This window comes from Oncorhynchus kisutch, linkage group LG7, assembly GCF_002021735.2.
Source record: "Oncorhynchus kisutch isolate 150728-3 linkage group LG7, Okis_V2, whole genome shotgun sequence".
Taxonomy (NCBI): Eukaryota; Metazoa; Chordata; class Actinopteri; order Salmoniformes; family Salmonidae; genus Oncorhynchus; species Oncorhynchus kisutch.
Genome location: NC_034180.2, coordinates 38060121 through 38072894, shown reverse-complemented (window position 1 = coordinate 38072894; position 12774 = coordinate 38060121). Strand labels below are relative to the sequence as shown.

Here is a 12774-nt window from a genome sequence, read left to right as displayed (position 1 = left end):
CAAGGTCATGCCTTGTTGTTTCTTAACAATTGTCTATGTTTGTCAGCCAAATCTATTGGAGTATCTTACTATCTTGATGTGAAACACCACAAAGAGACAGCAAATTGAATTTGATTAACTGGATGGTATGATGGCCTCCCCTAAGCGTATGAAACGTGTTTGTTTGAGGCTAGCTGGATGGAATATTCTCCTTGGTGACCAACACTTATGAAAGGTCCATGAAAATACAATTAGGCCAATTAAATGAAACCCTTGTAAATTCTAGCCCATGTTTGTGTATTTGGTCCTTTTTGGTCCCTCCATCCCTCATCTTCTTCCCTATTTTGCTATCTCCTTCCTTCCCTGGTTTATTTTATCTCTCCCTCACTCCCACTGGCTATAAATCTCTCCATCCATACATTCTGTGGTTACCACACTTGCTCCATCTGCCTCTCCCTCTCATTTATTTATTTCACTCCCTGCCTCCTTCCCATCTCTCCCTGCAACAGCGCTGCCACCAGGAGGCAGGGAAGAGGATCCTGTCGTGGAGTGGCCGGCCCATCTGGATGGAGAAGATGGTGCTGGGGCGAGTCAAGGTGCCTCACACCTTCGCCATCCACACCTACACACGGCCAACCATCTGCCAGTACTGCAAACGCCTGCTCAAGGGCCTCTTCCGCCAGGGCATGCAGTGCAGAGGTGAGATGCCACCTCCCTTCGTCTCGGTTTGTCTGTATGTCTCTATGTCCATATCGGCCTAGACCTCTTTACCTTTCTCCCTCTAGAGTTCCATGTTGTGTTATTAAATCCATGTTTTCTGTACTTTCTTTTCAGATTGTAAATTCAATTGCCATAAGCGGTGTGCATCAAAGGTACCAAGAGACTGCTTGGGCGAGGTTTCCTTCAATGGAGGTAATTTCTGCTGTCCTATTTTCACATTCCATGTCCATTTATCATGGTAAGATGTAACTGAGGGACATACTCATATTTGTGTGATCGTGTGTGTCCACAGAGCCTGCCAGCCCAGGGCCTGACTCTGACAGTACCATGGAGGTGGACAGTAGTGATGTGGAGAGCACTAGAGGACTACTGGATGACTCTGACGAACCTTCAACCCCAGACGACAAGATGTTCTATATGGACTCTCCTTTTCTGGACCGGGAGAAGGACGAGGAGCCCATCAAGACCATCAGGTATTATATAGCAAGACACCTTACATTACTGGGACATATTTGAGCTAACTTGGAGTTTAACTTATGTAATAGTTGTGTAAACATAGACCATGTAGTTATCAAACAGGTCTGCATCAATGGACCTTCTTCCTTGCCATTGTTGCTTCTGCTTGCTCTTCTCACGCTCAGGCCCGGGTTTCTGCTAAGCACTTTGTGACAAATGTTTTCATAAAAAGTGCTGTGTGTGTGTGTCCAGCCCATCCACCAGCAGCAACATCCCTCTGATGCGGGTGGTCCAGTCCATCAAACAGACCAAGAGGAGGAGCTCCACCATGGTGAGGGAGGGCTGGATGGTCCACTACACCAGCAGAGACAACCTGAGGAAGAGACACTACTGGAGGTTGGACACCAAGAGCCTCAGCCTGTTTCAGAACGACACTGGAGCAAAGTTCTATAAGGTGAGAGAGCAACACCACATATCATCTATTATCTGACAGAGGCAGAGGCATGGCAGAATGAAATGGGCACCAGAGTCTGCATTTACATTGATGTCACAGAACAACGTATACAGATCAGTAATTCTCAATCTCTACACTGTCTAAAACACATATATATATATATATATATATATATATATATATATATATATATATATATATATATATATATATATATATATATATATATATATATATATATATATATATATATATATATATATATATATATATATATATATATATTATATATATATATATATATATATATATATATATATATATATATATATATATATATATATATATATATATATATATACAGTGCCTTGCGAATGTATTAGGCCCCCTTGAACTTTGCGACCTTTTGCCACATTTCAGGCTTCAAACAAAGATGTAAAACTGTATTTTTTTGTGAAGAATCAACAACAAGTGGGACACAATCATGAAGTGGAACGACATTTATTGGATATTTCAAACTTTTTTAACAAATCAAAAATTGAAAGAAAAAAAATATTCAGCCCCTTTACTTTCAGTGCAGCAAACTCTCTCCAGAAGTTCAGTGAGGATCTCTGAAGGATCCAATGTTGACCTAAATGACTAATGATGATAAATACAATCCACCTGTGTGTAATCAAGTCTCTTATTGTCTTGGGTGTATAGTGTGTTAAAAGGGCCTGCCCAATGTAATGATGTATGTAATGGTGTGACTAAGACTGGGGGCTGCTGTGTCGCAACTGTAAACTACAGTCGGCCATTAATACACAGAGAAAATCCCCCAGCCTGCCTCCAATGGTTTCACAGGCAGTACACTGACATTTCTCCACAGTCGCAGAGTGAAAGTTTTTTTCTAGGGCCACGTTGTCATCAGCAGTATTTGTATCTGAAAATGTTATGGGTTTTTGCTGGGGAAATCTGCCTGAAAGGGACGTCCAACACATACAGTGGGGCAAAAAAGTATTTAGTCAGCCACCAATTGTGCAAGTTCTCCCACTTAAAAAGATGAGAGAGGCCTGTAATTTTCATCATAGGTACACTTCAACTATGACAGACAAAATGAGAAAATAAAATCCAGAAAATCACATTGTAGGATTTTTAATACATTTATTAGCAAATTATGGTGGAAAATAAGTATTTGGTCAACTACAAACAAGCAAGATTTCTGGCTCTCACAGACCTGTAACTTCTTCTTTAAGAGGCTCCTCTGTCCTCCACTCATTACCTGTATTAATGGCACCTGTTTGAACTTGTTATCAGTATAAAAGACACCTGTCCCCAACCTCAAACAGTCACACTACAAACTCCACTATGGCCAAGACCAAATAGCTGTCAAAGGATACCAGAAACAAAATTGTAGACCTACACCAGGCTGGGAAGACTGAATCTGCAATAGGTAAGCAGCTTGGTTTGAAGAAATCAACTGTGGGAGCAATTATTAGGAAATGGAAGACATACAAGACCACTGATAATCTCCCTCGATCTGGGGCTCCACGCAAGATCTCACCCTGTGGGGTCAAAATGATCACAAGAACGGTGAGCAAAAATCCCAGAACCACACGGGGGGACCTAGTGAATGACCTGCAGAGAGCTGGGACGTGTCCCCCTGCTTAAGCCAGTACATGTCCAGGCCTGTCTGAAGTTTGCTAGAGAGCATGTGGATGAAACCAAAATATAACTTTTTGGTAAAAACTCAACTCGTCATGTTTGGAGGTCAAAGAATGCTGAGTTGCATCCAAAGAACACCATACCTACTGTGAAGCATGGGGGTGGAAACATCATGCTTTGGGGCTGTTTTTCTGCAAAGGGACCAGGATGATTGATCCGTGTAAAGGAAAGAATGAATGGGGCCATGTATCGTGAGATTTTGAGTGAAAACCTCCTTCCATCAGCAAGGGCATTGAAGACGTGGCTGGGTCTTTCGGCATGACAATGATCCCAAACACACCGCCCGGGCAACGAAGGAGTGGCTTCGTAAGAAGCATTTCAAGGTCCTGGAGTGGCCTAGCCAGTCTCCAGATCTCAACCCCATAGAAAATCTTTGGAGGGAGTTGAAAGTCTGTGTTGCCCAGCAACAGCCCCAAAACATCACTGCTCTAGAGGAGATCTGCATGGAGGAATGGGCCAAAATACCAGCAACAGTGTATGAAAACCTTGTGAAGACTTACAGAAAACGTTTGACCTCTGTCATTGCCAACAAAGGGTATATAACAAAGTATTGAGATAAACTTTTGTTATTGACCAAATACTTATTTTCCACCATAATTTGCAAATAAATTCAGAAAAAATCCTACAATGTGATTTTCTGGATTTTTTTTCTTCTCATTTTGTCTGTCATAGTTGAAGTGTACCTATGATGAAAATTACAGGCCTCTCATCTTTTTAAGTGGGAGAACTTGCACAATTAGTGGCTGACAAAATACTTTTTTGCCCCACTGTATATACAATACATTGTAACAAGTTGCATCACTCATAACAGATATGCTCTTTCAAATGTCTTACCAAACCTTCACCATAAACTTTTGTTGTCAAGTTTGAATACATTTGATTCATGCATTTTGACATTGATTTCCAAATGCTATAACTCCAGCTTCAGAGAGTGTGTGACAGTTCCATGGTGACACCAGTGGCGTAGCTGTGTAATTAGACACTTGGCACTAAGGCAGCCAGGCAGTCCTTGTTCCCTCTGTGTAAAGGCTTCCACATGTTCCGTACAGTCTTGCCTCTGTGAGCCTGTCCCAGCCTCGTTCGGTGTGGGTGTGTTACTCTGACGCCTCCCCTGATTGTGGTGAGAGATGTGACGCAGTGGGAGGGTGTTTATGGTGCTATGGTTTCTAACGACTTTTGTTTTGTGAGATGTAGCACATTCAGTGTGTGTGTGTGTGTGTGAGAGAGAGAAAGTGTGTGTATGTGTAGGTAGACACCTAATTGCCAGGCTGTCGTCTAATATTATTCTGTTTTAAAGCTCCACTCTCCGAGTTATTACGGCTGTGACGGACACACCCTCCATCTTCCCAGCAGTGAAACAGTGGAGAGGAAACCCCAGTCTTTTATACAGCTGGGATTGAGACGTTCAGGGTGTGTTTAGAGGCAGCTTTATATGGTCGTTTATTATCAACTTGCCACTTAGCATAGCACTCAGGAGACTAATTGAAGACTAGCTGTTCGCCAATGTGTTCTTTCTCATTCTCTCAAATCTCGTCATATGGGTCGTTCTGTTTTATTTGTTGCTAGTGTGCGCTCCATAGATTGAGCCAGTGGTCACATTAGGTTATCTACCGTAGCCTTTGAGTCTCGGGTGTTTTCCCCCACGGTCTCTCTCTCCTTCTCTCTTGTTCTCCTGTCGTGTGGCTGTCCCCTCCTCTCTCTACCTCCATTCATCTGATTAGCGGTGGTGGTTGTGTGTCGATGCATCAGATGACTGCCATTTTCAACATTTGGAAGTCATATAGGCTTCTCTTTTGAAGATGAGACCCCTGTACTTGTGGTTTCCAAAACCCTTTTATGGGGGTAAGGGGGCTTCACTCAGTCTCTAGCTCCCCCGCCCCGCCCCATCCCTCTCCCCAACCCCCCCGCACAGGGTTTTTGTTGTCTGATAGTCTGTGGAACAGTAGTCACTGTGTCTTGCGTCTAAGTGGCTGGCAGCACGGCTCGTGCTCAGATGGGGCTCTCGTGTCCTGCCTTGTAATCATGGGGCCTCTTCTCTTCAATGGGCCCAGGTCTGGTTCACGTGGGCCGGCCCTACTAACCACTTCATCTGATACTCTGTGGTGAGCCGCCCTCAGGGGACCCAGAGTAGACGGGGGGTGGGACAATGGGGGCGAGGCACTGCAGGGGCTCCTATTGGCTAGGGACTTCCTTCTTCTTCTTTGATTTGCATTTGACAGTGAGGCTGGAGGGAAAGAGGACTTTTAAAGTTTGCTCAAACTGCCCCTCGTGTCACTTCTGTAAGGGTCTGTCAGACAGAGGCTGTGCACTAGGCAGGGGCTGTGGATACACTACACTGTGGGAAGGGATTTGGTCTAACTTTGGGTTACTCTTTCTGGTACGCGTGCTAAGCGTTAGAGCATTTTTCAGCGGTTACCTCTGAACTCTGCAAAGGATTTGGTGTCTGCTTACATCTGATATGACTTTCTGTCTTGCTAGTGATTGATTCAGTGACTTGTCTTTCTCAGTTTGACTGTTCACTAGGCTGTGGTATTTTCTATGTCTATCATGGTTGTATTTGTCTTCTGTATCTCTCTCTCCCCAATCACTAGCGGTGATGGCATGGCTCTCTTTGTTTGTGTCTGTTTATGACTCTGGTGTCTCTCTCCCTCCTTCCCTCATGGCCCACAGGAGATCCCTCTCTCAGAGATCCTGCAGGTGGAACAAACAAACGACTTTAGCAGCCTAGCCCAGAGCAGCAACCCACACTGCTTTGAAATCATCACCTCCACCATGGTCTACTATGTAGGGGAGAACCACAGGGTCCACTACAACAGCCCCGCTTTGGCAGCTTCAGGTGTGGGCATGGAGGTGGCTCAGGGCTGGGAGAAGGCCATCCGGCAGGCCCTGATGCCTGCCACACCCCAGCCCAGTGTGGCCACCGCAACCGGGCAGAGCAAGGACCACAGTGAGTACAGTACCATTCTCTACTGTTAACATGGAGACATCGCTTTAGGCTACTGATCATGTGTGTATACATTAGTTATTTCTATTGGAAGTAGCATTGGCATATATTTGTCATATTGTAGATAATGGCACGAGCACTGGAAAGGTGGTATGAAATTTGGTTATGTGAGCGATGGAAATAGTACTATTCATGCACATAAAATGGCTAATCCCATATTGTGGTCGTTTGGTGGTTTGATTTTTATATGAGTGCAGTGGGTCAAAAGAGTCCCCATTAAATGCTTGAATCCTGAGTTAACGGTCAAGTATGGTGAGGTGATGTTCTGAAGTGAGTAAGCAGTCAGTCTTGTTTTGAGAACTACAATGGCATTTAACATTTTTGTCATTTAGCAGACACTCTTATCCAGAGAGATTTACAGTAGTGAGTACATAATTTTTTTTGTAGCTGGTCCCCCGTGGGATTTGAACCCACAACCCTGGCATTACAAGCGCCATTCTCCACCAACTGAGCCACAAGGGAACATCACCAGAAATGACTACTTACAGACACAACAGAGCCTTGAATTGAGAAGCCATGGTTTACCTCTTCCCTCCTATGATGATGGATGTTAATGAATTTGATTATAATAATTATGATGATCTTAGGGGCTATAGAGTCATGGTGGCACATTCAACCTGTTGCTCACCTGTGGGCACATGGCGCGACACCTGAAACCTGACATAGATTCAGGGGATTATATGTGTGTGTTAAAATGCACCTTCCTCTTCCATCACATCCAATACAGTAATGCACCTTAATCTAATAATGAAGATGGCCCGAATCAGATTAGTGGCATTTTTTTACCTTTAGGTTATTAAATAAACACACTTGTGGTTCAGTGCCCACAATCACCAGGGCAGGTTTTAACGTTTTAAAGTGGAGATGAGGTGAGTTCTAAATAACCTCTGGAGGTCATTTAGCTGGCCATGAATTGTGGTGTAAATCAGATAGATGGTGAGGCTGATAATGCCAAACAGATGAGGCCCACCATTTTATTACCCATCGCTATCCAACCACCCTGAAATAACAAGCTGCAGAGACTCAGCCTCGTGCCCAATAGTGCTATACTATGCTTCTTACTCAATGACAAATACAGGAGGACACACATTGTTGATCATAATATTATTTTTCATTCATTTTATTTAACCTTTATTTAACTAGGCAAGTCCGTTAAGAACAAATTCTTATTTGCAATGACGGCCTACAACGGCCAAACCCGGACGACGCTGTGCATCGCCCTATGGTACTCCCAATCACAGCCGGTTGTGATACAGCCTTGATTCAAACCAGGGTGTCTGTAGTGACGCCTCAAGCACTGAGATGCAGTGCCTTAGACCGCTGCCCCACTGTGTGGTAAAACATGACTTTGAAACCCCATGACTGAATATTGGCCTCAGGGAGGCTCCCATAACACTTACTATGAAATGCAACACATAGTTATGCCGTTCAATAACACATATCTTTCCTAATCCATTTGAAAGGGTCATTATTGTATCTGCTGTGTGTAGTCCAAGCAGCTGTGATAGGCTTTAAGGACGTGAAAATGTGAGAAATGTATCTCTGTTTTTGATAAGTTAGGGATACATTGAGTACTTTCTGCATTTGTACTGTTTATAGTGAAAACTTTTGTTTCCTCCACCAGAACAGGAGTTGTCTGTCAGCATATCTGTGTCGAACTGCCAGATAAAGGAGAATGTGGTGAGTATGGTAACTTTTACGGACAATCTTGCCCAATTTCTCTGTATGTGCGTGTGTGCAGTCATACATTTTCCTATTTTACTTCTGCATTCTTCATTGACCATTAAACATTGCATGTAAACTGTTATGAAAAATATATATATATTTAAAAAGACATTAAGGAAGTCACAGATACCCTTGTTATGGGAAATGGTGATATTGGTGTGTGCTATACTTCTGCATTGAGTGAAAGTGACCCATTTGGCATCTGATATAGCAGTGTAAACATATAGCTGTGTATTAGCACTAGCATTACCCTTTACTAATAGATGTAATACACTTTAGTAATAATAAAGCATTTTCCACTCTGTAGGATATCAGCTCTGTGTACCAGATCTTCTCTGACGAGGTTCTAGGATCTGGTCAGTTTGGGATTGTGTATGGAGGTATGTGCCTGGATATCCATGTTTTGATTAATTGTATTCTCTCAACCCAAACATATCTATCTTTATGATACTATATATACACTACATGACCAAAAGTATGTGGACACCTGCTCGTCGAACATCTCATTCCAAAATCATGGCCATTAATATGGAGTTAGTCCCCTTTTGCTGCTATAACAGCCTCCACTGTTCTGGGAAGGCTATGCATTAAATGTTGGAACATTGCATTTGGGACATGCATCCATTCAGCCACAAGAGTATTGGTGAGGTCAGGCACTGATGTTGGGCGATTAGGCCTGGCTGACAGTCTGCGTTCCTATTCATAGCAAAGGTGATGGGGTTGAGGTCAGGGCTCTGTGCGGGCCAGTCAAGTTCTTCCACACCGATCTTCCACACCAACTATTTCTGTATGGACCTCGATTTGTTCACGGAGGCATTGTCATGCTGAAACAAGAAAGGAACTTTTCTTTCAAAAACATTTGCCACAAAGTTGGAAGCATAGAAAAGTCTACAATGTCATTGTATGCTGTAGCGTTAAGATTTCCCTTCACTGGAACTAAGTGGGCTAACCCGAATCATGAAAAACAGCCCTAGACCGTTATCTATTATCTACCATTTCTATCAAACTTTACAGTTTGCACTATGCATTCGGGCAGGTAGCGTTCTCCTGGCATCCGCCAAACCCAGATTCGTCCGTTGGACTGCCAGATGGTGAACCGTGATTCATCACTCCAGAGAGCGTGTTTCCACTGCTCCAGAGTCCAATGGCGGTGAGCTTTACACCACTCCAGCTGACACTTAGCATTGCACATGGTGATCTTAGGCTTGCGCTCAGCCATGGAAACCCATTTCATGAAGCTCCTGACAAACAGTTATTGTGCTGACGTTGCTTCCAGAGGCAATTTGGAACTCAGTAATGAGTGTTGCAACTGAAGACAGACGATTTTTACGTGCTTCAGCACTCGGCGGTCCCATTCTGTGAGCTTGTGTGGCCTACCACTTTGTTGATGAGCCGTTGTTGCTCCTAGATGTTTCCACGTCATAATAACAGCACTTACAGTTGACAGAGGCAGCTCTCGCAGGGCAGAAATTTGACTAACTGACTTGTTGAACAGGTGGCATCCTATGATGGTGTCACGTTTAAAGTCACTGAGCTGCTCAGTAATGCCATTTTATTGCCAGTGTTTGTCTAAGGAGATTTTTACATCGCTGTGTGCTTGATTATTTTTACACCTGTCAACAACGGGTGTCCAAATACACTATATATATATATTTTTTTAAAGTATGTACACTGTTACATACTTATTTATTTCTGTTGGCAGGAAAACACAGAAAGACTGGAAGAGATGTTGCCATCAAGGTGATTGACAAAATGAGGTTCCCTACCAAGCAGGAGAGCCAACTGAGGAATGAAGTGGCTATTCTCCAGGTAACACATAGAACATGTTGGAACAGTCAGATGTATTATAGCCCGAATGTATTAGGGATTGATTGAAGCTACCGAGAACCACATACCGGATTTTTAACACAGTCGTTGGCAAAATAAAATGTCTTGCCCAAGCCTAGCTCAATATCTAGGCGTCTGATTACAGCGTCCATAAAGAGAACATTAGTCTTGACACCTTTCGGACTGAATGCGTTTGTATGGCAAAAGTTTTTATTAAATGTATAATTTATCACTCCCACATGCGAATATTGAACCAACGATATGCTACCTTTCTGTAGCATTTCTGACACTGCTAATATATTTTCCGAATCTCAGATTTCTAAAACCGGGACCAGCAACTCGGTTGCTGCGCAACAGCAGCAGCTAGCTAGCGAACACCAGTCAGATGAGAAGCAAGCTACAAGCAAAGGAAGCTAGCTAGCTAGGTATATTTAAACTAAATCAGACCACAAATAAGTAAGCTAGCAAACGTCCCCGCTGCTATAGCCTGTTAGCTAGCCAACTAGCCAGTAGCTACAGGTATACGCCAACGAGACTGTAACATAGCTTTATAGATCGTAGACCATAACGCAATGTTGATAATATATCATAGCTAGCTACATTCTTCCATAAAGCAAAGCTGGCTGGCTGGCTAGCTAAGTAAAGTTTGTCAAGATCAAACTTTTTGAACTTTGGGAAACGCTGCTAACTGGGAAACTGCCACGCTACTCAGGCATGTTACTGTCAAACTGGCTAGCATCATGTGCAGCCAGATGTCAGTTTCAGCACAAACAACTGCTAGCTAAGCTACATTTCCCCAACCAAGCCTCGCACAACACAAATTGTCTTGCTAGCTGCTGAATCTAAACCCGGCCAATGCACATGCAAGTAGCGCATCGGATGTGCATTGTAGTAAGTGAACACAATTAGCTAGATCAACACACGAGACCGAGACGTCGCTGTTAGAGCAGAACAAACTCAAGCTCTTACCTTATGATGCATTAATTCAGTACACTGCCTCCTTTGTCATCGATCAAATTTTCTTCATGCCTTCTTCATGTCATAATCAAAATTTGCGCTGACTGATTAGCAGTGTCAAGTTACTTTTCAGTATGTTACCAAAAATTTGAACAAAGTAAGCAAATTTACGTTTAAAATATGTATTTTTCAGACATTGAAGTTAGGGTAATTTTAGGTTCTAAAAACGGTGAATATATGTATTTTTAGGAACTTTAAAAGATGTACAGTACCATTCAAATGTTGACACCTATTCATTCAGGTGTTTTTATTTTTACTATTTTCTACATTGTAGAATAATAGTGAAGACATCAAAACTATGAAATAACACTCTTCAAAGTAGCTACCCTTTGCCTTGATGACAGCTTTGCACAATCTTGGCATTCTCTCAACCAGCTTCATGAGGAATGTTCTTCCAACAGTCTTGAAGGACTTCTCACATATGTTATTGGCAGTCACAGAGAGACAACTTGATTCTATGTTTAGCGGAGATCTTCTGTTTATAAAGTGAAGAGGAAGAGCAACAAAGCATGTAAAGACCCGGTTAGCTGTTCTATAAGTGGTCTGAGGCAGTTGGTAAATAACGAGTGTTTTCAAGTGCAACTGTAGTAATGGTGGATTTGGGAAACAGCTCGGTGATTTAACGATGTGTCTACGAAGGTTCTAACGATGAAGTTAGCCTTAAGATGCTTTCGGGAAGCTGGGCCCTATTAAAATAATATATACAGTTGAAGTTGGAAGTTTACATACACCTTAGCCAAATACATTTAAACTCAGTTTTTCACAATTCCTGACATTAAATCCAAGTAAAAATTCCCCGTCTTATGTCAGTTAGTATCACCACTTTATTTTAAGAATGTGAAATGTCAGAATAATACTAGAGAGAATGATTTCTTTCATCACATTCCCAGTGTGTCAGAAGTTCACATACACTCAATTAGTATTTGGTAGCATTGACTTTAAATGACTTAACTTAGGTCAAAGTTTTCAGGTAGCCTTCCACAAGCTTCCCACAATAAGTTGTGGAAAGCTCAGTTCTGCTCACAAATTTTCAATAGGATTGAGGTCAGGGCTTTTTGATGGCTACTCCAATACCTTGACTTTGTTGTCCTTAAGCCATTTTGCCACAACTTTGGAAGTATGCTTGGGGTCATTGTCCATTTGGAAGACGCATTTGCGACCAAGCTTTAACTTCCTGACTGATGTCTTGAGATGTTGCTTCAATATATCCACATCATTTTGATGCCATCTATTTTGTGAAGTGCACCAGTCCCTCCTGTAGCAAAGCACCCCCACAACATGATGCTGCCACCCCCATGCTTCACAGTTGGGACAGTTTTCTAAGGCTTGCAAGCCTCCCCCTTTTTCCTCCAAACATAACGATGGTCATTATGGCCAAACTGTTCTATTTTTGTTTCATCAGACCAGAGGACATTTCTCCAAAAAGTACGATCTTTGTCCCCATGTGCAGTTGCAAAACGTAGTCTGGCTTTTTTATGTCGGTTTTGGAGCAGTGTCTTCTTCCTTGCTGATCGGCCATTCAGGTTATGTCGATATAGGACTCGTTTTACTGTGGATATAGATACTTTTGTACCTGTTTTCTCCAGCATCTTCACAAGGTCCTTTGCTGCTGTTCTGGGATTGCACTTTTCGCACCATTTTGTGGGGAAAACTTCAATCTGATTGTCCCACCCATGGCTGCGTCCTTGCCCAGTCATTTGAAATCCATAGATAAGGTCCTAATTCATTTATTTCAATTGACTGATTTCCTTATATACAGTGCCTTCGGAAAGTATTCAGACCACTTGACTTTTTCCAAATTTTGTTACGTTACAGCCTTATTCTAAAAGGGATTAAATAAAACAATTTCCTCAGAAATCTACACACAATACCCCATAATGACAAATCA

The 12774-nt window shown here is 42.5% G+C and overlaps 1 protein-coding gene across 3 annotated transcripts in view; it reads left to right on the top strand.

The window, feature by feature from the left end:
- LOC109894596 (serine/threonine-protein kinase D3) overlaps positions 1 to 12774 on the top strand; it is a 69425-nt gene that overhangs the window by 49168 nt on the left and 7483 nt on the right. For all 3 annotated transcript variants that reach the window (XM_031829059.1, XM_031829058.1, XM_031829057.1), the window contains exons 6-13: positions 489 to 678; positions 814 to 891; positions 992 to 1172; positions 1408 to 1609; positions 5984 to 6260; positions 7942 to 7997; positions 8350 to 8422; positions 9745 to 9851. In XM_031829059.1, the coding sequence (XP_031684919.1) occupies positions 489 to 678; positions 814 to 891; positions 992 to 1172; positions 1408 to 1609; positions 5984 to 6260; positions 7942 to 7997; positions 8350 to 8422; positions 9745 to 9851 (1164 nt within the window). The remainder of the gene's footprint in view (positions 1 to 488; positions 679 to 813; positions 892 to 991; positions 1173 to 1407; positions 1610 to 5983; positions 6261 to 7941; positions 7998 to 8349; positions 8423 to 9744; positions 9852 to 12774) is intronic.